Raw genomic sequence first — 26,941 nt, 5'->3', positions numbered from 1 at the left:
TGATGAGGGTCAGAAGGAGTTGTAGGTGGAGAGAAAGAAAAGTGAGTTATTCGTTACTCATAGAATCATAGAATCATAGAATCATAGAACCACTTTGGTTGGAAGAGACTCTCAGGATCATCGAGTCCAACCATAACCTAACCTAACTCTAGCACTAAACCATGTCCCTAAGAACCTCGTCTAAATACCTTTTAAACACCTCCAGGGATGGCGACTCCACTGCTTCCCTCGGCAGCCTGTTCCAATGCCTGACAACCCTTTCCATGAAGAATTTTTTCCTAGTATCCAATGTAAACCTCCCCTAGTGCAACTTGAGGTCATTTCCTCTTTGGCCTATCACTTGCTACTTGGGAGAAAAGACCAACACCCTCCATGCTACAACCTCCTTTCAGGTAGTTGTAGACAGAGATAAGGTCTCCCCTCAGCCTCCTTTTCTCCAGGTTAAACGGTCCCAGTTCCCTCAACTGCTGTTCATCAGACTTGTGCTCCAGGCCCCTCATGAGCTTTGTCACTCTTCTCTGTACTCTCTCTAGTACCTCAATGTCCTTCTTATGATGAGGGGCCCAAAACTGAACACAGGATTCAAGGTGGGGCCTCACCAGTGATGAGTACAGGGGCACGATCACTTCTCTAGTCTTGCTGGCCACACTATTCCTGATACAAGCCAGGATGCTGTTGGCCTTTTTGGCCACCTGGGTACAATGCTGGCTCATATTCAGCCAGCTGTCAATCAGCACCCCCAGATCCCTCTCTTCCATAAAGTGCAGCTAATGACAGATACAAGAATAATAAAATCGGAGAATCCAACTAAAGTTAATTAATGTAATTTATTACTGAAAAAAATCCTATCAGTTGTAAACTAATTATAGGCAGCTACTCATTGGTCAACTCTTCACAGCTGTAAACAACACTTGGTAAGGCTGACTGTGATTTTTATTCATCGTCATTTATCAGTGGGAAAGGCATAAAGACAAGAGTCATCCCTATCAGTTGAAAGCAGATATTATCCTATTTTTTTGTCTCATATAGAGCTCAGTCAGGTAAGATCTCTGCTCTGCTAGTGCTGGGCAAAAGAGTGTAGAATTATATCCAGTGTGAAGTGAAAGTGCTGCTGGAGACGCAAGAGAATTCAGTGGAGGATATGGCCCAGTGGTTCCTGCTTTTAGTATTGAGAACATGCTGGCTTACAAACCTGGGTCTCTGTCATGCTTCTGAACTTCAGTGCAAAGCACAATGAGTTTCATTTAAGAAATTAACATCTGGAAAACTCAGAATGAATACTAAAGAGACATCCCTTCACCTGCTGTTTAGACTATCCATCTAATTCACTGTCATAGCTTGTCATAAAGCTGGTTACTACTGCTTGAGTTTAGAAGGGGTTACATAATCTTACTAACAATAAAAACACAAGTTATGAAGGTTATGGTAAGGTTAAAGTAACTTCATGCTTTATGGTGTAAATGCAGCTTTGCAAGAATAAGATTTCTCAGACCTCACTTATCTTTTCCTTTGCAAAATTAATTCTGGTAACTTTTTTCTTCCTATTTATTTTTAAGTGATGTATGTTTTGTTTGTTTTCCCATCACCTGCATTACTCTAGCCACATTGGCCAGTTGCTTTCTGGACTAATCTAAGATGATACTGTTAATCCCGGCCTGCCAAACTCCTTGACCCCAAACTTGAGACTACACACATCAGTTTACATGGGCAGTGTGGATGCTGGGTATATGTGACCAATGCTTGCCTGTATGTAGTCTTTGTGTGAAGAATGTGTATAACTATGTGGCAGAATTTCCTCTGGTTGTGTCTGGTTATACGATACACGATTATTTGGCTATATGACCGGGGAGAGTATGTACCACTAAACTGCTGCTAAGGGCTGTGACTCCTAGGCTTCAGTCCTGTCAGGTGGCGTATGCTGGTTGCCAAGCTGTCTTAAGGATGTTATTTTGTCTCATCTTGAAATACAGAGCTGGGCAGTTAAAAGCTGTGTGATCATGGTGGCAGAGGGGTTGCAATTAGTCAGAAGATATATATGTCAGGATCCCATGTGGGCATCACAATGTCATGATCTGCTCTTCTTTTTTTCTGCCTTTGTTATTGGTGGTTTTCTTTTGTTTTGTTTTGTTTGGGTTTTTTGTTTGTTTGTTTGTGGTTTTTTTGTGTCTGTGGTTTTGTTTGGTTGATTGGGTTTTGTTTGTTTTTTGTTATTTTAGTTTCTCTTTGAATACACTCCATGCAGGACAGGGAGATGGTTTAGAAGAGGCCAGGCTACCCCAAACTTCTTTTAGTATGGTTGAAATATTTTTCATTCTCAGAAGCTGGCTCCAAGTCTTCAGATTACTAATACAAAATGCTCTTTGAAATACTGGTTAGAGGCAATAAAAAGGTTGACTAGACTCAAAGACCTAGCGTGATGCTTCAGAACTGTAGGATGCTAGAGTACATTTTTTTTAAAAAGGGAAGAAATTAGGAGATTATAAAGAATATAGAGCATCTTAAATCACCACTAGTTTCATTACTATAATCAAATAAATTCTTGATATGTGCCTGAGACTTTTCAAAGTAAACACCTGGAGTGATCCTTAGTATGTCAAGATTAGAAATCAGGAAACTTGTGTCCTACTTTCTCTGACATATTTTTTTGACCTTGATAAGTGACTTCTTACCGCTGTGTTTCTGTTTGCTTTCTGCCATTTGCTTGTCATGGCTGTTAATGATATCAAAACTGCACAGTAAACATCTCTCAGCACAGCATCACAGAGCTTTATTTTCAGTTCTACATGCTTTAGGAATAATGATGCTAGCATTAGAATACACTGCTAAGTTGCAAATGTGCTTTCCAAAGACTTCAACTTTTAGCAGTTTCCACCATTGAAATCGCAATTAACAAAGCTGAATATAGAACGTTCAGAATTATTCTGCTAGAATGTCAGTGAGGTGATTGTACCATATTCTGAGGTTGAGAAAATCTGAACTGTTCTTGTTTGAACCGTAACATAGAAATAGAGGTTTTAATTATTTGTGTAAACGTCAGCTTCCTCTGAATTCTGCAAAGTTCTTAAACTGAAAAACATGTTGTTGTTGCAAATCCTATAGCCTATTTGTATAGAGGTTTCATTTTATCGGGAAGTGAAATGCTTTTTGGTTATGTTCCTTTTGTATCATGAAGGAAGAATGCAATGTGAATTTACCATTTCTCGCTCAATTGTTCTAATCTTTTTGGTCTTTCCTAATCTTGATTTAGGTCTTTCAGCACTATCGCAAAAGAAAAATTAAAAAAAAAAGTTTTTCCATGCAGTTAATGACTGTTGCTCATCTCTGAATCTCATCTACTGTTGTATTTTTCCTTGAGAAAAACTGACAAGAAGTATGCTGCTTTCTATGTAGGTGTACAATTGTTTTATTTAATGGCAAGGAATTTTGGGGTTAATGATTGTATATCACATTATATGTATTTCCAACTATTTGCTTTTTTTGACCACTACTGCATATTGAACACAATACTTTCACTGAGTTATAGAGTTATTTTTTTCATCTTTCCATCTTTTCCCAGGTTTCAGTCAGATTAAGAAATGTGTGTAGTTCGCTGTTCTTGTATTACCTTGTGCTTCTCCATATTAGATTTTACTTGCAGTTGTGAAATTTTTGACAGTTTTAGATGTATGCTGTTAATAATAAATGTAACTCCTAAGTATTTGTTCAGTAGTCATAGCTTCCTTTCTTATATTCATGGTTTTATATGCTCAAAGCATTACATAGGTATTTGTGAAATGTCAGGTTCACAGAAAATATTATCTGGCATTGCACATGATATACATAAATATACAGAAGTTTTCTGTTGTTTACTATTAAAAAATTACTAGGGGAACATATGTCTCTGGCAGTAATGTGTAGCTAAGCAAAGATAAGTTGCTTGGACACAATCTGAAGGGTACTGAGTAGTAAAACACTTCTTTGGAAGTTACTTGTTTTGATATAGGACATAGAAGAAAAAGTGTAAAATGTGTCTGATCTTACATTGTTTCAGCACCATGAAACCTGATTCTACACAATTTATCTTCTGAGATAAATCTTGCTGGGACGGGCCAGATGACTGGTTTTATTAGACACCATTTCTTTGTTGTTTAAGAGACACAGGACAAAATTTAGAAATCCAAGCAGGTAGCATTATGGACCAAGCCTTTAGCTGTATTTGTGCCTATCTCTCCCTGAGGTACTCTTGAGTTGATGGAAGGGTTTCTGATGTAATTTAGACCTAGAAGCTTGCCCGAAATGTAGGAACCTCTTGGCTACACTGGGCCACTGGGTACCTGGCCAGCCACTTCCATGCAGTTTTTTTTTTCTTGTTTGTTTGTTTGTTTGTTTGTTTGTTTGTTTAAATAAAGATGATTTCAACAAGTGCTTCATAAGTGTACAAGGGAAAAAACAAACACATCCCACCCCAACAAACAAACAAACAAACAGAAAACCAAAACCAACCAATGAAAAACCTTGAAGAATTTCCAGTAAAAATCAGATGAGGTTTGTAGGCTTGCTACATTCTCATCTGCGGGGCAGTACCAAAGATCATGTGCTGGATGGTATTATTGGAGGGCTGCAATGTGCCCAGTGCCTGCTCCAGGTCTCTGTAAATTCATAGAATCATAAAGTAGCAAGTTTGAAGGGACCACATGGGCTCTACCTTCTCAAGTGTCCACTTGCCCACTCAGTTTGGTGTCATTGGCAAACTTCGTCAAAGTACACTTGATCCCATCATCCAGATCACTTATGCAGATCCTGGACAGTGTTGGACCCAGTATTGATCCCTGAGGAACCCCACTCATGACAGGTGGTCAGTTTGAAAAGGAGTCATTTACCAACACCCTCTGGGTGTGGCCTGTCAACCAGTTTCCCACACACCACACAGACGTCTTGTCTAGACTGTAACACATCAGTTTCCCTAGGATGAGGCCGTGGGAAACCTTACAGAAATCCTTGGAGAAATCCAGGTAAACAACATCCACCACTTGCTCCATGTCAAGCGAACATGTTACTTTGTCATAGAAGGTGATCAGGTTTGTCAAGCACGACTTGCCCCTGGTGAATCCATGCTGGCTATTCCCAGTCACATGCTTAAAATGACTTGTGATTGCCCCCAGGAGGATTCGTTCCATAACTTTCCCAGGGGCTGAAGTAAGATTGATGGGCCTGTAATTTCCTGGATCTTCCTTTAAGCACTTCTTGTAGATGAGGGTGACATTAGCCTTCTTCCAGTCTTCCAGGACATGCCCCAGTCTCCACGACTTCTCAAAGATTATGTAGAGCAGCCTTGCGACTGTGTCAGCCAGCTCTCTTAACACTCTTGGGTGGATATTATCAGGGCCCATTGATTTGTAGGGGTTGAGATCCTGTAATATTTCCCTTATCAACTCTTCTTTTTGATATCTCTGGTCAATTTCAATTTGAGCTGAGCTGTTGCTTTTCTAACTGCATCTCTGCACACTCCAGCAATGCCCTTGTAGTTCTCAACAGTCATTTGTCCATTTTTCCACCTTTGGTACGCTTCTCTTCTGGTTTTGAGCAGACTCAGAAGCTCACAGTTAAGCCAAGAGGGTGTCTTGCTCCGTGCACTTCCATTACCTTTAAAGGACATGAACTGATTTTGTGCTTCCAGGTGAGCATTCTTGAAAAACTCCCAGCACTCACTAACTCCTTTATCCTCCATGTAATCTTCCCATGGAATCCCTCCCAAATGAGCTCTGAGTGAGATTAAGTTTGCTCTTCTAAAATCTAAAACCTCTGTCTTAGTACTAACCTTCAGCGTGCTCAGCAGGATCCCAAACTCCACAATATTTTGATCACTGCAGCCAAGGCCATCACTAACCGAGATATTACAAAGTAGGTTTTCTTGGTTTGTGAGTAGCAAGTCCAGCCCTGCCTCATTCCTGGTTGGAGCATCTAATATTTGTATGAGGAAGCAATAGTCTATGCATTCCTGGAACTTGATGAATGACATGTGAGCTGCTGTATTGTTCTTCCAGCAAATGTCTGGGTAGTTGAATTCACCTATCAGAAGCAGGTTCTATTGACCCAAAGCTTGCTTAAGTGACTCAAATATCACTTCATCAACCTTACTGTGTTGGTTTGGAGTTCAGTAGCAGATACCTACTGTAAGATTCCCCTTGGAGATGACCTCTTGGATCTAGACCCAGAGACATTCTATAGGGCTTCCACAATCACTGTAGTTGGCTTCTAAACTTTCCAGGTTCTCCTTACCATGAAGCACGAGTCCTCCTCCTCTTCTTCCCTGCCTGTCCTTACAAAACAGCTTATAACCATCCATTGCGATCCTCCAGTAATGTGATTTGTCCCACCATGTTTCAGTTATTCCCATGATATCATAACTTTCTGACTGTGCACGAAGCTCCAGTTCCTCCTGTTTGTTCTCCAGGCTGTGTGCATTGGTATACATACACTTCAGGTGGTCGGTCTTCTGGTTTTCTTCTTGAGAGGCAGCTAAGGAACATTTGTCACTGCTCTGGTTGGCCTGGCTTATTCCACAGTTGGTTTTAATGTCATGAGCACTACTACCTTGATCTTTGCCCTGAGTCCTTCAGTTTAAAGCCCACCTTACCAAGGTGATCATCCCGCTGCCAAAGATTCCCTTGCTTTTTCTAGACAGGTGAATCCCACCCCTCCCTAACAGGCTATAGTCATTGTGGAGTATCTCATTGCCATAAAAGTTAAAACTCTCTTGATGGCATCAGCCACAAAGCTAGAAGTTGATTTGCATTATATATCTATTTCTGGTTGCACCCCTTCTTCTAATAGGTAAAATGGAAGAAAAGGTAGCTTGGGCACCAATACTTTTTGCTCTCACCCCAGGGCCTCGTGGTCTTCCTTGATTCTGCCCAGGTTCTGGCTTGTGATGTAATTCATGCCCACATCAAAGTGTAGCAATGGATAATAGCCTGTGCACTTGACAAGTTGTGACACCCTCTTGGCAATGTAGAATCATAGAATCATTTCGGTTAGAAGAGACCCTCAAGATCATTGAGTACAACTGTTAGTCTAACACTGGCATTAAACCATGTCCCAAAGAACCTCATCTAAATATCTTTTAAACACCCCCAGGGGTAGTGATTCAGCCACTTCCCTGGGAAGCCTGTTCCAATCCCTGACAACCCTTTCCATGAAGAAATTTTTTGTAATATCCAATGTAAACCTCTCCTGGCGCAACTTGAGGCCATTTCCTCTTGTCCTATCACTTGCTACTTGGGAGATCAACACCGTCCATGCTACAACCTCCTTTCAGGTAGTTGTAGAGAGTGATAAGGTTTTCCCTCAGCCTCCTTTCCTACAGGCCTAACAGCCTCAGTTCCCTCAGCTGCTTCTTGTAAGGTTTGTGCTTCAGACCCTTCACCATCTTGGACCTTAGCTCCCAGAAGGCAGCAAACCGCTCGTGACTCTGTGTCAGGCTGGCAGATGGGCTCCTCAGTCTTCCTTAACAGAGAGCCACTCAGCACAAGCACTCATCGTTTCTCTTTTGTGGTATCCACTGTGCACTGCTGTGATCATTTCTTGTTGCAGACCTTCTTCATGGGTGTCTGTATATGTTAAAGCCTCATATCTGTTTGTTTTGTGGCAATGCTAGAAAGTGGGGACCGAAGCCAAGTCCCACTGTTGTGAGTCACCAGGGTTCAAGGTGCCTTGTTCTCTGCAGTGTCCGCCACTGGCATATGGTTCTGAAACCAATTATCCATTTCAGCCTTCGCCCCTCTAATACTGCGCAGCCCATTAGATGTTCCCTGCAACTCGGCCACCTGATGCTGCACATCACCAGCCTGTGCACATCTTTTCAAGTACTTGCATTTTAGCACCAGAAGGGTCTAGACACTAACTACAACCTACCACTTGTAGTGATGCCTCCTTCCTTATGTCATCTGGGTGGAAGTATCAGACCTCTCATGGGGCTTTTCCTGTAGAAACACTCGTTTTAACTCTGAGATGGGTGCCCATAATTATGGCACCATGTGAGGTTCTCTTGAGCTGGTAGGGTCACTACACCCTCCCTGCGCACCCTCCCGTGAGACCTGCTATACGAACTGCTGTGCCATGCCCTGGCTGATGTGCCACACCCTATTTGCCTGCCCTGGTCCCCGAGCTCCTGGGCTGCTCTTTACAGGTGTCAGGGTGGTCACCATTGCTCTGGCAATGTCAAGATCTCGACAGCGTCTCCCATGAGGGAGCTGCCAGCTCCTGGCGGGTTTCTCCACTGCCCTGGCATTTCCCTGCCTCAGGAAAAACCTCAGTGCACCAAGATTTACTGCTCTGCTGCAGACCAGGTCAGCTTCGGAGCAGCTCCCTTCAGAGACTGACAGTTCCATGGCACGGGGAATTCTTGTTATAAAATGAGTCTTGAAAGCCCAGCTTCATTACAGGCTTTCATAGTAAGTGTATGACTAAGTATCCAGTTATATTTTTATTAGCAGACGCTTAACAAGAATAATCATAATTTAATACCTTAAATTACTTGGATACTCTCAAGTGACTTGGACACACTCGAGTGACTTGGACACACCCTGGATGGAGTAATGCAAAATAGCAACAATCACTAAAACCCACAAGTCATAGCCTCATGCTTTTAACTGCATCAAGTTCTTAGAAAGTAGCAAAATATCTATTTGTGCAAAAAATTGACCCACTGTATGTACAATGTATGTGCCATTCTTCAGCTTTCTTGTCCAGATCAGGAAAAGATCTCTCCCACATCTGAATCTTATACTAAAATTAGCTTTATTTCTAATTTTTACATGTTTCTATTAGAGCAAGACGTAAAGCATCCTAGAAACTTTTTTACAGTATAGAAAGAAAATAATCCTTTGGGAAGGGATGAACTCAGAAGTTTTCCTGTTAGGTTTGTCACCACCTCAAAGAAATTATGTAAAAAGCCCCTGCATCTATCTATCAGCAGTATGAGAAAGGAAAGAAGAGGAGGGAAAGTTTACTATAGTCCTAGCAAGCCACAAAACTGTAAACTGTCATGTTCAATTGTTGGGAGCATTCTTAAGTGTAGGTTTGTGTACTGTCAGTGTCTGGCACAAGTGGTCTGTGGCATTACAAGAAAAATAATTTTGATGATAGACATTTCGCAACAGTTTGCTCAACTAGATAAGGTCTAATTCCAGACCAGATATGTCTCCATTTTGACTTTCCAGAATTCAGGGATTTTCTTTATGAAACTCCTGCTTTAAGAAGGGATGAACACAGTTCCAAGTTTCAGGGTTCTCCTGCTTGGTAGCCAATTAGTGGTATTTGTCAAACTGCTTGTGCCAGCACCACAGCAGGCAATAATCTTGTGCATTTTAGTGAAGTTACTCCATACCAAGGCAAACATCTACCATTTCTGTTTCTAAAGCAAAAGAACAGGGAGGTGTTCATTCCTGGTATCATAGGCTCACAGATCACAAACATTCTGACCTCTGCTGCTGAAGTCAGAATGTCTTTTCCCCCTTAATATTCTGTCTTCCACTTACATTTACAAGCAAGCTCATTTCTGGCTGAGATTCCATGAAAGTCTTGTTTCCAAGTTTATTAGGCTATATCTGTTCAACCTGGCATAGAAGGCTGTTGCCATTGCCCAGTACCAATATAAATGAGGTGAAATTATTTCATCATTAATCATCAAAATGGTGTTATTGTAATAGGTTAGAGTCATAGGACCACATTCTTAGTTTCACTTGAATGCTTTTCTCGTATCATTTTTCTTACTATATATTTTGCTTCTGTCAATATTATGCCATTACCTGGTTCTCTTCTACTAATACTAACTCTTCAAATATGCTTGATATTTTTTTCTTTCAATGGAATGGTTACTGTTTTATCAACGTAAAACAAAACCCTCAACCAGTGTGTTATAGTTCTTTATTTTTGCTGTCATCTTTGTTTATAATATCTTTTTTGAGTTGCTACAGAATAAAATTTCCTTCTCTTTTGGGTGTTTTCCCTTTGCAAATAGTGATTTACTCTGGGTTTCAGAATGAGCTCAAATGAACATACTCAGCTTTTAAAATCAGAAGAGTAACTTCATAAGCTATAGTGTATTGTCATGGCAAAACAGAATAATTGTAAGCATTTAAATAGTAATTAAGATGGTACCATTTGAATAGTATCTCTTCAATTGCTGTTGCATCTTGGAGAAGAAATGAAAATAAGTTTTTAGCTTTGTCTCTATTCTGTTGAGAAAGTGAATAATTTTGGTCATCTCTTGGTGAAGGAACAGAATATATCTTAAAAGGGTCTTTTGACGTATTCCAACCTAAACTTCTGGAGAGGTTAGTTGATGTTTGTTGCTGCTGATATTGCTGCTCTTCCTCTTCTAATGGCTTTAATTAAAACATACGAAGGGCATGCACCCAAGGTGAGCTACTGGATCCATTTAAGTTGATAAACGTGTAATAGGCTTTTGGTAGAGCCCATTTTTCCCTTCTAACACATGTCCTTAATTTACAATTTTAGGAGGTTTGAAGATGAGATGATTTTATGATGGCAAAGTACAATAATATAAGCAGACCGTGTGTACCTGTGGCAGTAATACTACAAAAATTTAATGTAACTAATGAATATAAATTTATTTTTTGATACAGAGACTTGTTTTGACTTCAGCCTAGCATAATTAATTTCTTGTACGTGACTCATCTATTGGCTTGGAACAACTCCTATGCTTAAATTTAAACACATGATCCACATATTTAGGGATTTTATCTATTATGAAGATAGTCCTGCTCTTATTGCTACGTGGTTCTTCAGTCACCTGTGAATCATGAATACCTGCTATTTTTGTGAATACTGCACATGCAGCCAGCTTTCTAATTCTTTGCAGACCTGATGAAAGGTTTGTGTGTATAAAAAATGCTCTAATAAAAAGCAAAGTCCCTTTCTATGAACTTTTTATGCTTAGATCATCATAGCTGTAATTCCTCTATTAGACTTTAAACATTAGGCGTTCAAGTGATGGTAATGCTCAAAAGATGAAAGCAGATAATGTTAAACTTCCAAGTAAACAATTTGGCATCAGAATAACAGCGTCTGTGCATTAACTCTGCAAAAGATATAGGATTTTAGCACTGCAAAATCAGAATAGTGCCATTTGGGTGAAGGCTTGCTGCTATAGATACATACATTTCCTGGATTTAGTTTATCATTTTACCACCAAATGAAAAGCTGTTTGAAGTAACGCATTTTTATGCTTTAAAGGGTTTTGTCACAAAATACCTGAACAGTATCCTGTTAATAAGGGATGGGGTTGACTGTTAAATGCCTTTGCCTCCGCAAGTTTAAGCATCCAGTTTGGAAGTCTGATGGTGGACTGGACTATAAATATACATGTATGTCCTCATGACAAATATCTTCTGCCTCTAAAGATGTTTGCACCATGTTCCTTTAATTGGTGCTTTTGTCCAGGAATGTCAGTGAGATTATAGAAGAGGTTACGCTTACAGCTGTGTGAAAGAAAAGCTCGGGATTTTGTTCGAATGCAAAAGATCCAAGTGGGCAACTGTGCAGTTCACACCTAGGGTGCTCCTTTGTCATACATCCCATACCGCTTTCAGCGAGCCTACAAGATGCTGAGTGCCAATCTATGCATTTTGGGAGGCAACATATGAGATAACCCGATCCTACTGAAGTGGTACAAATTTTCTTTGAATTCATTGAGTCTGAAATTTCTGGGCAAAAGCACATTTGTAATGCATTGATAGACATTTCCAGGTTAATCCTTTGTATGTCTTGTCATACATTGACTTTGATGGGATGCTGTTTCTGTCACAGAATATTTACATGTAGCTGAAGAATACAATATTTTTGTGGTAAGGCTTCACATGAATCTACACCTTTTCATTTGTTGGTGCTGAGTAGTAGGCAAATCATGATATACTTGTATGCAGCGTTATCAGTAAATCACTTTCATGGCAAAAAAGCAGAACAGAAATAAAACCACACTCATTAATCAAATAACATGTTCAGCCCAGGGCATGGTGTCCTTTACTTTCAACTGAAAGTTTAACTGCCACAGGGAAAGAGAAGCGGCGGAGTTCTACAATGTTATCTGGATTATTTCTGTGAAGAAAATTGTTAAGATAAACAAAATGAGGCAGTTTGTCAAATAACAATTACAACAGTGATTAAACATAAGAACCACAATAAGTGGTTCCAGGTAGCAAGACTATCAAATATAGCTGTTTTTTAAAATGGAACTAGCATAAAGCCTATATACTGATTGAGTCAAAGTCACATAATAGAGGAAAATTGCAGAAACAAACATCAAGCTAAAATACATTTATAATGTAAAAATGGTAAGGGAGTCATGCTTGTTTGAAAATGAAATGTTATAAAATGTGCAAAAATCCATCAGTCCTTCAAGAAGAAATAAAATACACACAATTTCCTTTAGAAAATATACATAGCTGCCATAATTTCCAATGCATCATACATTATGAGTGTTTTTTGGTAACTTATCAGAGACAGATTAAATAAAAACTCCATTAGGTTTCAACATAATATAGAAAATGGATAGGTTTTATTAAATATTATCCTAAAAGAACAAGTACCAAGGACTTGCAGTTTGCACAATATAATCGTGGCTCCATACATTCAGTGGAATGCTGAACCAAAATTTATATGGCCTTATATTTTGTTGGTACACTTTTATGGGAGTACAACCTCCTGAAAAATGTAGGTTTTCGTCTAATCAAGTATTAAAACATTCTGTTTTTAATACGATATTAAAAAATGGCAGAAACCCTTACCTTTATTACAAAATTTGCTATATTAATGTTAGTTTGAATATTTAACACAATAAAACACTTAGGAAAACATCCAAAACTAGTTATTGTGGTTGAAGAAATACCATTTTACCACCTAGTGTTAAAGTTACCAAGTTGTTTCAGCATGAAAGTGAAGTATTTAGGAACATGAGTCAACAGTGATGTCAACTTGTTTTAAAATAATCTGCTGCTTGGTGTTTATAGACTGTGGCTTTTCTTCTTTGGGTATGGTTTGAGAACATTTTGTGTGGCATTTAAGCCTGTGGGACGTTGTTTTAATTCTGTGCTTGCTAAACTCCTTGTGGGTAGAGTTTGTTGAAAGTAGTATATCAGCAGTTTTAGTAAATTGTTCTGAGTGCAGAGAAACTTGAAAAATATGCTTGGGATCTGGAATTTTGACAGTAATTTGAAATCATGAAGTAAATGCAGTGTAAAGATGGTGCCAAGCGTTTCCTCCACTCTCTCATTGCAAAGATCTAGAAGAGTCACTCTGCTTTCCTTGTGCAAAGAAGGGTTCTGTGCTGTTGGAAAAAAGATTCAGTATCTGGAAAATTTACAGTGTAGGAGTGAGTGTTCATTGCTAGTAGTCAGTCCTCAAAATGACAAAATGGTTTGGAAATATGAAGTGTCAGAATAAAATGTGTGCTTACCTGTTCTGAATCAGGATGGAGACATTTCCATGGTAATGCCTCTCTAAGGCTGCTTTAATGCAGTGGTGGGCAGATTTTGAAATTATATCTTTGACTTGAGAAACTCTGAACCTCTATTATGTTTTTGAAAAATAAACTTAATTGTGTAGTCATTTGTAATATAACTTAGTAAAACTCCCTGAAAAGATTTCCCAAAATTTTAAGGTCTGGTGGCAATATGAGGTTATATCTAGAAAGCAAAACCAATCAACTAACCAAAACCCCCACGTACAAAAAAACCCACTGCCCAAAAATCCCAAACCAAACTGGCTCTGACACAGCACCAAGCTGTGGATGTAAAAATTTAAAATGGCAAGTGTAAATTAAGATCAAAGTCTGGCAGTATTGCAGTAAGAAGAATTTTGGCCATAAAACATAAGAAAACAAGACTTGATTCTTAAATAATAATAATAATGATAATAATAATAATAACAATAACAACAATAATAACAATATCCTTCTCAAGGATCCAGAATGTATTTTATTACTTTCTATTGTTTTCATAATTTATACTGTTGCTTGCATTTTGCTCACTTTGGAAGTGCAAAATATATTTGGATTGGGGTTTTTGGTTTCTACATTCTAAGAAACCTTCAGGTAAATGCTAATTAATGTTTTTCCTACTTTGTTTTCTGTATCAGATTCTATAGAGCTAGATCGTGATGGTGACAAATAATTAGAAGCTCAGAGACATAATTTCCATTCTAAAATACTATTTTGGTTAACATTTCTACTCCTTTGACATTCATTTTAGCTAGCTGCATGGTTTTATGAACACTGGTAGTGTGAATAATTGATTCAGTACACAGAGAGCTTTATTTAACACATTTATTTCTTTAACAGGTGTATTTCACATTTGCAGTTAACCTTCATTGCACTAAAGGTTTATTAGTTAAAAATGTAATTCATTTGAAAAATATTCAAACAAAATGCTCTAGTGCACTTTATATTTAGTTTGCAGTATGGAAGGTGTATTTTTCTAAGATCTTTGAAAAATTTTGGACCAAATTTCCCGTTAGTTTAAACTGGAAGTTTCCTTTCCTAAGGGTCTGCTAACAATACACTGTCAGTGCATAACAGAGTTATAGCAAAGGAAATGTATGTATTTTTGATGTGAGTTATAAAATCTCTGATTTGAGGTGAGTAAGCTGGCATCTATTAATTATCAAAGCTATGTTTTTTCACGGCAGACCTTAGTTCATATGTAACCTAGGAAGGAAGCAAGTAATTGTCTGGTTCCAGTCTTTGTGTCATCTGACACTACAGGTTTTTTTAGAATGAAAATTTGATTCAAAACCATGACAGGGCTAGCAAGTTGATAAACACTTCGAGATGTAGTTATTTCTGAAATCTTTTTTCCTATAAAATGATGACTAAGAGATAGGGCTGGCAAGAAGTTGAGTAAAAAAATAATGCAATTCTTATTTTTCTAAGTGCTTTAAGACAAATAAGAATGTTTGATGAATGAAATGTCTTCTTGTATTTGCAAAATGTAACTAAAACAAAGCACCACTTCTTTCTAGCTAAGTAACCTGAAACAAGTCACAGTTGTGGACCTGTCAGCAAACAAGTTCCATTCTATTCCAATTTGTGTACTCCGGATGTCTAATTTGCAGTGGTTGGATATTAGCAGCAACAACCTGACAGATCTCCCAGAAGACATAGACAGGTAGTTTATGTTTTAATTCATTGACAGGCTTGTGAACTATAATGCAAATCTAGAAAGTAACAAGCTTCCAAGGGACACCATTAATGAAAAATCACACAAAAAAGTCACATTTGAAATGCATCAGATAATTTTGATGTAAGCTTTACCATTACTATTGGTCAACTCTGTCAGAGAACAGAAACTACATTTTCTAGCTCATTGATGGCAGATTGCACAGCCAGTGCCTCTACTGTTCAGTTGACTAATTACATTTTCTGTTGTGTTAATGATAATTTGTCATTATATACAGGCATTATTATTTGAGAAGTTCATGCGGCATACTTTGCCCCATTTCCAGCAAAGGTGACTCACCATATGAAGTTGGCAAGAGTTTATTTCTGGAGGGTAGATGGGATGGAGAGAAAGATGGACTAGAGCATATTTAAGTTACTGAAAGAACCTGATAAATTTTGGAAATATAGCAGAAAAATATTGATAAGAAAAACAAACAAACAAAAAATACAAACCAAACCAAAACTCTTAACAGTCCTCCCCTCCTACATATACTCAGTCTCTCAACTTAGGGATCCACTAGAAGTAATTAAAAAAAAAAAAAAATCATTCTGATCCTTTTAATGGGACTTAGTAGCCTGAGAAAACACTGTTGTTACCCCTGGATCTATTTATTCACTCTGGAGTGCTGTTGTAACTTACTTCACAAAACTTTACATAGCCATAAGTAAACCAAAACACATATTAACTAAAGTTTGTTTTTAAAAAATGGATTATTTATTGATCTGGGAATAGAAATCCTCGAGGCAGAAGAAACTTCACAGAAAACTCATTCAACCTTAACTTTCACAAGACCTTTGTTGCTGGGCAAAAAGTCTTTTCTGGGACATTGTGTAATCACAGATCTCTCTGGCAGCAGGGCTGAAGTCTTAATTTGTATTAGAACTTCACCTGCTATAGCCACAACAGCATAAACCTGCCATTTTTTTTTCTTCCGGGGGATCTGAGCAGAGATTTGATTGACTTCGAAGAGCTTCTAGGAGGATATTTTTATTTTATGGGAGAATACTCACTCAATTTGAAAGTCATTTTTTCCTGTAACTTATATATATTTCTCTACCTCCAAAATATTCCTTTCCTACATTTCATCTTCTCCATTTTGTACTGAGCTGCCAGCATCAATACTAAAGCATCATAACCAGACACCATGAAATAAGGTTTTAGTTGCTTGACTTTGCGTTTTGAATTTTGGGATCTCTGGGGCTTATGTGTATTCTGAAGACTAGAATTTATCAGGATAACCCCAGCTCCAATAAACAGATACTCTTATTCAGATTCATTTCAATGCCTGCAGTGTTGAAGAGCCTCAATGAACTATCATGAATTCTGTGATTAAAAAAGATGAGTGGGCAGTAAATTGAAGCCTTTCCCTGAATTCAAAGAAACCATGTGGGCCTGGTAAGAGGTAGCCTGCAACAGTGTTTTAGGAATGGACCTTTCTGGTCGAATGAGAGAAACTTGTTTCATCAGTTTGCTATGCTTTTTGTTTTCTGTATACTCCAAGGAAAAAATGCTTGGCCAAAAATTACTATTGCATTAGGAAAAGCCAGGGGAAATACAGCAAAATAAGCCAAATGCCTTCCTCCACAAAACATTGCCATTAAATTGATTTCAGTGGGACAACTTGGAAGAATCATATGACCAGGAGCTGGTCTTTCTCTTGCTCCCCACAGTACTAATTACTAGTGAAAAACAATAGATGGGAATGTACTGCCTAGCACAGCTGTATCTAGTTCATAGAAACTAGCATATGGACAAGGTGTGAGCTGGTGACCCATACTTTTCATTAGTTCTGGGATACACATGGTAAGGCTTTATATCATATTCTGTCAACATCTTCTGTATGAAAGCACAGTAATTTTTGTAACCTTTTATGTTGGGCATGCTTCTGAGTACTTGTCAGAGGTATGCTATTAATATCTATAAGGAACCATGAACCATGACTGGAAGTTTCCATTAAAGTTGATGACAGCTTGTGAAAGTGTGGTATGAGTAATTTTTGAGAAGCCAAAGCTGATACATGCAATTGTTCTTTTATACAAGATTAAGCCTGCATTTCTGTTTTGCATAGATGCTCCTGTCTGAAACAAATATTTTAAGTTATCTTTATCTTTTACATTTTTACAGGTTAGATCAACTGCAGACACTTCTCCTACAGAAAAACAAGTTGACTTATCTTCCACGAGCTCTGGTCAATATGCCAAAGCTCAGTTTGCTAGTTGTCAGCGGCGATGACCTGGTTGAGATACCCACAGCTGTCTGTGAGTCAACCACAGGTTTGAAGTAAGTAAAAGTGAGAGAAAAAGGAATGTGTACAAAGATAAGGTAGATGCACACAGGAGAAATACTTTCATAAGCATCAGTTTCTTCCATATCTGATGGTCAAATTCTGACATAATTTATATCCAAGCCCTTATGGAGGCACTAAAGAGATTGGAAATTGCAGAGGAGCTGCAGCATTCTGATTTTCATCTGCCAGTTCTCCACCGTGTGCATCTGTATACCTACATGGCTATTCTGTGTAGACTTGGTCATAGCAGGTTGACCTCTGAAGTTGCAAAGCTGTGCCCCAGTGTGAGACCAGTGGCAGTTAAGTGTTCATAAGCTCTGTGCTATCAAAAGTACCCTGCTAGGAGTGGGAGACATGGCCAGTTAAAAGATTGAGCGGTGTCACATGAGTTTAATAGTTCATACATGCTTTGTTGTGGAACAGCACCTTGTTGCTGCATGCGGGATAATACTAAAAGGCCATTTATTTTGCAATTACAATGATCTTGCATTTCTGCAAATGATGTTCGGGTCTTTGATTGCAAAACCATTGGAAACTCTATACTAGGTCTGGCTGCGATGGAGGTAACTTTCTGCTTAGCAGTCCTTATAGTGCTGGGCATTGTATTTGTAGCTAGAATGGTGTGTTCACCAAGGTCTCTGACTACTGTTAAGCAGTGCTCCTACAGCATCAAGATTGTCCCTCCAACCCTCCCTCACAAAGATCAGTAGTCTGAAGATAAGCAAAGGTTGGGATGTGACACAGCTGGGACAGATGACTTAAACTGAGCAAAGGAATATTCCATACCATATGATGTCATACTCAGCAATAAAAGCTATGAGAAAGGAGAAAGGAGGTGGGTCATTATCTTCCAAAGCAGCTGCTACACGTACTGAGTCCCTGCTTTATGGACATCACCTGTTGATGAGAAATAGAGAATAATTCACTTTGCTTTGCTTTGCTTCCATGCATGGGTTTTGTTTTTCTTCATAAAACTGTCTTTGTTACACCCTATGAGTTTTTCATCTTATATTCTCCCTCTGTCTTCCTGAGGAAGGGGAGTGAGAGGACTGCGTGGTGGGCACCTGGCCATCCAAGGTCAATTGAGCACAGACTTACAGCAATTCACGAGATTTTAAAAAGCCATGATTTGTTGGAACATTTGTCCTTTGGAAAGTAACAATTATTGTGGCTTTTGAATTTTTTTTTCCTTCTTGGTGTGGTAACGTCATCAGACATTTTTAGAATGCTCTGCACTTAATTTACACACTATGTAAGTTGTTTATTTAACCATCTAGTTTTTCACCAACAACAAGTACCTTTAGGAAATTTACAAATACAACATAATACGTGTCCAGTCATGCATTGTAAAAGAGAAGTAATATAACAAACAACCAAAAAGTGGAGATACATATTGTCAGCTAAGTGATACTGGCAAAATTCCAGATTGCTGGGTAATCTTGCTAGAATGGAGTTCATACTTCTCATTAACAGACGTGAAATTACATTGTAGTCTGTAGGAGTTCCACAATAAAGAAATATACCTGTTATTGCAAAGAATGATTTATGTAGACAGGCAAAAAGAAAGAGATAAATCTGATCATTTTTATATGGAGAGTACAGAGAAGGTGCCACTTAAAAACTTTCTAATAATAGATGGATCCTAAGAATGCCATAATGCAAAAAATTGAGAAAATGTTCTTTACATTTATCCTTCTGGCTGTAGTAGCAACTTGTAAAACATTCATGTAGGCCAGTCATGTTTATAAACCTGTTGCCTATGTTCTTGTGCTAATCTCTCTAGATTCATAAGTCTCAAGGACAGCCCGGTTGAAACTATTGTATGTGAAGACACTGAAGAAATTATAGAAAGTGAACGTGAACGGGAGCAATTTGAGAAAGAGTTTATGAAAGCATACATTGAAGACCTAAAGCAAAGGGGTATGTGTCAACTTGCAATAAATTTCCTGCTATCTTGGATATAACTGCAGACACATATTGGGAACATAAATTTTTAAGAGTACAAGCAATATACCTTTAAACTGTAATCATCTGTTATGGTATAAGTAAGACTAAAAGTGGAAATGGCAAATGTATTTTGTTAGCAGCTTGCACCTTAACTAAAATACTTGGTATTGAACAAAAATTAGAGGTGTGTTTGTACATGCATAAATCTTAATTTAATGATAATGTATGCAACGGCTATCCTCATTCTCCAGATTATCTCTCTTGGGATTAGCATTAGTGATTTTGAACTCTTGCAGAAATAGTTCTCCTCCTCGAAAAAACACAGTGTGTATATTAAATGCTCTTCTCATTCATAGAACATTCTTTAACAATGTATCTACATCAATGTACTAATTATTCAACCACTGTAAAATTATTGTAGTAAAAAATCTGCTTTTGCCTTTCAGGTGCACAGTACCTAAAAGTTTACATATTACTTTATTCTGCTATTCTGTCTTATATTTACCATAACTAAGTAACTGTCAGTGTCTTGAGTCTTGTTTAGTAAAAAATGTTAGGACACAAAGGGAAAATTTCCTGTGAGCCAAAATACCCTATAGATTCTGTTCAAATCTCCTTGAGAGTTTGGGCATAGAAATGAATTTTTGTGTAACGAATTTTACAGTCTCTTTTCATTCTTTGCACTTCATGTAAATGAACTGTATAGTAGTCCTACAAGACTTCATAAAAAGATATGTAAAGAAAGGCCACGTGATGTGGCTGCAGTATACTTTTCATGTTCTGATACTGGACTTTTGTTCCTTAATGTCCATAAGATGCACGCTTGAGTATTCAAGCTGCCTAATTCTAAAGCAAAGCCTGCTATAAAAGTGCCAGATTCTGATAACGGTAGCAACAGTAGTTAAAATGGAGAGAAGGAACGGAGGAGAAGCTGAGATCATATTGGCTTTAGAGATACTTATGAAATATGTAGTGATGGCATTGTGTTTACATACTTATGTCTGCTGGGCTGCCTGAAACCTGCATTTGGCCCTGTCAGGTACATGCCAGCTTTATATTCCTTTGGGACAAAGCAGCTCAGGGATACACTCTGCTGCCTTCCTAGACAAAACTTGTCTCCATGCTTTTTATTATGATATTGGGTCATGAATACCTCTTGGATTTCCAGCTTCTGAACTCTTGTGCTATAGATTATGCCAGTACCTGCTTTTGAAAAGGAGACAGGAGAAGGAATATCTTCTGTATAATAAAAGCCAGTGGAATTTCTGAAAGATAGCACAGAGATCATTTGTAGAGTACCTTTGAAATGAAACCAAACCTAGCTGTTTCTACCTAAGGGCTGCATTTATTTGTGCTGAAGTCTGAGATTTATTTCTTTTTTCTCTTTTCACAGATTCTGCTCCATCCTATACTAAAAAAGTCTTGCTCAGTCTCCAGCTCTGAAGATCAAAAATCTCTAAATCACTAGTGAATATCAGAATAACTCCATTTTTATCCATAAAACACTGGAAACCATACATGACCAGAAGCACTTCAAAATCATCATGAAAGTTGCTCCCAGTAACTACAGATAAAAAAAAAAGAGCAGCAGCACCTTCATAACATGCTGTTTCACCTTTTAAATCAAAATATTTATTTTCCAGTCCACAACAACAGCAATTAATTTACATATAGACCTGCTAAAAGTAAATATTCACTGTAGTAATGGATGCATGGGCACAGATGCCCTCAGGATGAAGACATCGTAAACTGTATTTGAAACAGTGCAACATAAATAATCATCTTAAAAAGATATTTGATTTTATAAAAGGGGATAATTTAAAAATTAAATAATGTAGAAAATGAATACAATCTCCTGTATTCTCAAGACCAAATAACACATTTCATTTTTTACAATATTTAAAGTGCAAACACCTAATAGATAGTTGTTTGCATTTACTTTTCTGTTCTTCAAAGAAATTCTCCTCTTCAGGATTTTCAGTTTAGACAAGTTTCAACAATTTTATATATAGAAACTGTAGCAATTCTGCTGCTTTTTTGAAGCATATTATAAGCTTTTCCCTTTTTGCAAACTCAAGTGCCAATGTGACTGAAACTTCTGTGCTAAGCAGCCTTATAATACAGCAGTGTTTTAAGCAAGACTTTAAGGACTAAGCAGAGTGAACAAATAATATTAGCAAAACTGTGACAAAGGTCTTCTACTAATTGTCTCAGATTACAGGATTTTGTGAACATTTATTGGGATTTTCCAAGGCGTATAAGAATGAGTTTGCTAGATAAAAGGTTTTGTTACTTGCTATTTAATAATCTGCTGTTATAACTATGTAAGTGTATATACTGTAGAATTTCAGAAAACTAGCTTTACTTTTTTGTTGTTTGTTTAATAAATCAGTACTTTTTAATCTAAAAAGACTTGAGATTTTGACAATTTAGGCTCAAATTAGACTCAAATTAGAGAACTTAAATAGTTATAAACTTAGGACTGTAGTTAGGGGAAATGATATTTACATCTTGCTTTTTTATTATAGATGAGCTATGTCCAGTTTTGTGCAGCAGAGTGCCACTTAGGTCAATCATATTTAAAAACAAAGCAACAAAGGATGTGGTCCTCAAGACTCCATATAAAACACTGCATTTTATGTTTTCTTTCCTTTTTACCCTTAATTTGTCTGAAAGAAGAGAATTTGTCTATTATTTATGCCAGGGACAAACTCCTGCAGTTACATTACTATCCAAAACGAAATCCTCTAGAGTTGGTCTCTAGCTGTTAATGCTGATTTTAAGCAAGTCTTGGAACAAAGAGAATGTTTCAAAAAATTCCAAGAAACTTGACATTGATCTGAAACAGAATAATGAAAGACCTGATTTTTTTTATTATGAAGATATTAAAATGATTAAATCTTGACAGCCAAACTGGGCTTAAAGAAATCAGCGTATCTGAAACTACCCTATCAAACTTTTGCTTAGTGAAATAATAAATTTGGTTGATTAGGTATTGATATTGAAGTAATCAACTTCTGTAATACATCTGAATTGGCATTCCTTGAAATTCTATTTCTGGAGTTCTACTATAGTCTAGTAGGACCCACTGAAAATCATAGGAATGGAAATCACAACTGCTGAATTTATAGAATGGAAATGTCCACTATGGGAGTTGTAACTTTAAGAAAAATTAGGGGTGCAAATATAATTAACTAAACAATACCTCCCAGTGCAAATTCTAGTTTCAGAATTGTTGGATATATAAACAGAAGGTGCTTGAGTAGACATGTTGTATCAGTACTTGCTTAGCATTGCACTTGATCTTACTTGAAAGATTTCTGCTCTTCACAGATAAGAGTGATGAAGATAAAATAGGAAACATTCAGAAGAACACCAGCAGCATAAATACAAAACCTGTTATTTTTAAGTTCATTGAAAGGTGAACAAGCCCATTTGCTTGTCATTGTTTATCAATAAAAAATCACAGTCTAAACCGAGCATTTTTTTATTTGCAGGAGAAAAATGTAAGGCAGAAGGCTAGAACTTGAATTCACAGATTTGAACTAGAAACAAAAGGCCAGCTGTCTCAGCCGCATGGCAGCGTTTGACAAATGTATTGACCTGCAGGAGAGGGACATGCTGGTGAGGCAACATGGCTTCATTTAGTGGCTTCAGTGAGTGTCCCCACAGGGTGCCCTGGGGCCCACTCCTGGGCAGCTCCTGGGCTGGGCTGGACACTTGCTCCAGCTGGTGGGGCTCACAGTCCAGGCTGCTGGGAAGCTGCTGGCCGGCTGTGGGCTTTGCAGCTGAGAAGTGCTCAGCATCGGTTGTCACTGGGCCAGGGTGTTTTCCTGGGCTTGTGGAGACTCGTGTCCTGCCTTGCCCAAGGCAGCAATGAGAAATAGCTTGGGAGGAAGCCCGTGGGGCTCCTAGAATGGCCCCCTCTCTCCCATATCAAGATGGGCTTGGGAGGCATCCACCCTGCCCTGTCTTTCATGCCTCTTCTGCCATGCAGGACACTCTGTCTGCTCTTTGTCAGACTTGAGCTGGCTGTCACCTTTGCGCTGTCTACCTGGGCTAAGGACATCAGTAGGAAACTTCCTAGCCTGGTATAGCCCTCGGACTCCTACCCGTTACTGGTCTTGCATGCACGTGGCAATGAAGTTGCTCTGAGCCACCTGATCTAGTTGAAGATGTGCCTGCTCATTGCAGGGGGTTTGGACTAGACGACATTTGAAGGTCCCTTCTAACCCAAACTGTTGTATGATTCTGTGATTTTATGCTGTGGTGCTCTGCATCTCCTGGTACGATGCTGAGGGGGGGCTGTGAGACTTGAGCCCCTGACCTCTCTTTTCCCCACTCAGGGGAAGAGGCAGCAGGAGCTGCAGGAAACCATGGTGCAGCTGAGCATGGAGGTCAGTGTCCCCTCCACTGCTTAAGTTGGGTGTTCCCCAGTCTGACTTTGGATCTCTGTGAATCTCATATTCATAGAATCACAGAACTATTTCGATTGGAAGGGACCTTCCAAGGTCATGTGGGCCAGTACTTCTGCAGAGGTAGGGACTTTTTTCACTAGGTCAGTTTTTTCAAGCCGCTCTCCAACCTGACCTTGAATACTTCCCGTGATGGGGTATCCACAACTTCTCTAGGGAACCTGCTCCAGTGTGTCACTGCTCTCATTGTAAATAAATTATTCCTTAGATCCAATGTAAGTCTTGCCTATACCTGGTTAAAACTGTTACCCCTTGTCCTGTCACTACAGGCCATGGTAAAATATCTTTCGCTGTTTTTCTTGTAAACCCCCTTTATATATTGAAAACCTGCAATAAGTTCTCCCTGGAATCTTCTCCAGGCTTAACAACCCCAGCTCTCTGAGCCTTTTCTCATAGTAGAGTTGTTCCAGCCTTCTGACCATTTTTGTGGCCCTTCTCAAGACCTGTTTCAACAAGGCCATGTTTTCTTCTACTGGGGACCCCAGATCTGCATGAAGTACTCCAGTTACGGTCTCATGGGAGCAGATAATCACTATGCTTGACCTGCTTGCCCTGATTCTTTTGATCCAGGATACGAATGGCTTTCTGGGCTGCATGTGCCTATTGCCAGCACATGTCCAATTTTTCATCCACCAGTACCCCCGAGTACTTCCCCGCAGGGTTGAGAGCTTTTATTCCTAGCTCTTGTAGAACATTACTTCCTGAAATCTAATCCACAGAAAGAAAGGATTATTTTTGTCACAGAATTTGTCAAGTGTCTCTGTTTAAGGGGAAGATGGTATACATGTACAATTATCTCTGCTACATCTAAGACATCCAGTGGGTAATATCAGCTATAGCTGAAAGTCCTAATTTCTGTGTAACTGCATTTTGGTTCTACTTCAATGTACTGTACTGCAAAAATACTGTGAGAACATACTTATCATATGCTGTTAAATATAATTTTAATTAGTGTCATCCATTGCAGTAAAAAATCTGTGTGTCAAAAGACATCTCATTTTGAATTTAGTCCAATTTTATTAGTTTATCTACCCAGCTTGGTTTACTAGTAATTTTGCTTTGAGCAGTCGTCTTTCACTAATAAACAACTCTGTTATTTTCATGTTGCATACTTTCTTCTTCAGTTTTTAAAAGTGAATGATTTTATTAATGAAAGGAATTGTGTGCACTAATGGCAGTTTATAATAGAATCTTGGAATTGTTTAGGTTGGAAAAGACCTTTAAGATCATCAAGTTGAACCATCATGATATTTTCGAGCTTCTGACATCACGTACTTAGAAACCTAAAGGAAAGCAACATGTTTTTTCTTCTAAGCTGCAAAATCAACATGTATGCATTGTGTACAGCATTTTTATTGGCTGTGACTAGCTGCCAATACTACACTTCCTACACTCAACCCTTTCCTTCTACTTCGCCAGTAGCTGCTATTCAAAAGCAGCAAGACTAGGAGCAATTGAAATATGTGTTATAGAATATTCACTGTCTCAATGTGCAAAAGTAAATCAAGTAATTATATTTCATTGTGTTCCTTTCCTTGTTCTGTATTGTTTTGTCCTTGTTTTTAGGGACAACGGAAGTATAAGCTAGGAAAACAAACTTGTAATGCAAACAAATAACCTGATATTTAATGAGAACCTAGGAATAATATAGTCTTGCTTCGGATATTGGTTTAAAATTTACAGTTAACACTGGACAGTATACGCTCTTTTTTTCCCTCCTTGAATATTTACATACCATCAGAACTGTTTTACTGTGTTTATTTGCTGCAAAGGAAGAACTAAGCAAAATGATAAGCAGAATGTTTGTTTCTTGCTGATGTGGCTGGATTTCAGTAGCTCCTAGGTCCTGGTCTATGGAGGACTTCCATATAGATTAGCTCTTGCTTCATAGAGGATAGGAGAAGATTGGATTTTTTTTTTTTATTTCCCTGATTTTGAGACCTCATTTGAACTAGGCCTAATAAAGAGAAGAACTGTAACTCAGCATCACTCTGGTTATGTGCCTCTTGTGTAACCCTTCTATATATTGAGCAGTTCAGGAAGAGTCTCTTTTCAATAGCTGAATCTGCTACTTGGATTGATTCCAGCTGCAACTATATTCCATCCTAAAGCTCACTCTCTTCTTTACTTCACTGGTCCAGTAAGAGCTGTGAGTGTGTTGCTTAGTGTAAATAGGGGATCTGCATGGTTTTTTCATTACGTGCCATGTGGCGTTAGTATGAAAGGAACATTCCTATCTCTTACTTCTCCCTGGAACTTTCTGTTTTCTTGTTGTCAACTGCAATGTAACTACTTGAGGTTCAGCAAAATCTTAGTAAAGATGCATTTTATATCTAAAAAGCAATTTCATCTTAAACATATTGCCTTTGTTATGTTCAGAGATTTTATTTTCCACTAATGCTTCCAGCTTTTTCTTAAAATCAACAGTGACGTTTATAAAGTAATTAAATTATCTGTCAAAACATGGTGAATAGATCTGTAAGGAAAGATACCAGCTCAGAGAACTAAAAATGAGCATTAGGCTATACAAGAGCAATGTTTGAATCCAGATTTACATATACAGCATACGTATACAGCATTACATTTTCTTATTCATTCATTACACAGGTCAAGACAAGTTAAGGCTGAATCAGCCTTTGGCTCTGTGTATTATGTAATGACATACAATAATATGTTTAGGAAAAACAATGTGTTACACTGTGGGGCCCTAAGCTGATAAATACATGTGCTGCTCTTTTGAGCTACTGAATCTGCTGTCTGTGCCTGGGATGTGTGAGATTTTTTGTATGTATGCCAGTTAAAGTGTTTTCCATTATGGAACACCACAACATATTTCTTTCAGACTTCCTACAGGTTTATGAATTGCATGAAAGGTTATTCAGTGGTTCATTCTTATTCTGTGTTTGCTGCTTTAAAAACTGTGATGATATGTCACCTGTGGCATCTGTATAACCTACTTTCAAATATTTAGCTTGACAGAAGGTTGATCTCAAGTTTGTTGTGGTACTGCCCTT

At 38.2% G+C, this 26,941-nt stretch overlaps 1 protein-coding gene across 4 annotated transcripts in view; it reads left to right on the top strand.

Moving 5' to 3' along the window:
- The window catches only part of LRRC2 (leucine rich repeat containing 2), a 73,885-nt gene extending 48,858 nt beyond the window's left edge, over positions 1–25,027 (top strand). For all 4 annotated transcript variants that reach the window (XM_065657763.1, XM_065657759.1, XM_065657762.1 and 1 more), the window contains 4 exons: positions 15,019–15,164; positions 17,343–17,498; positions 19,289–19,425; positions 20,846–25,027. In XM_065657763.1, coding sequence (XP_065513835.1) covers positions 15,019–15,164; positions 17,343–17,498; positions 19,289–19,425; positions 20,846–20,895 — 489 coding nt within the window. In that variant the 3' untranslated portion in view covers positions 20,896–25,027. The remainder of the gene's footprint in view (positions 1–15,018; positions 15,165–17,342; positions 17,499–19,288; positions 19,426–20,845) is intronic.
- Positions 25,028–26,941: the final 1,914 nt, after the last annotated feature.

This window comes from Caloenas nicobarica, chromosome Z (genome assembly GCF_036013445.1).
Source record: "Caloenas nicobarica isolate bCalNic1 chromosome Z, bCalNic1.hap1, whole genome shotgun sequence".
Lineage (NCBI taxonomy): Eukaryota > Metazoa > Chordata > Aves > Columbiformes > Columbidae > Caloenas > Caloenas nicobarica.
This window is presented reverse-complemented; position numbering and strand designations above follow the sequence as displayed.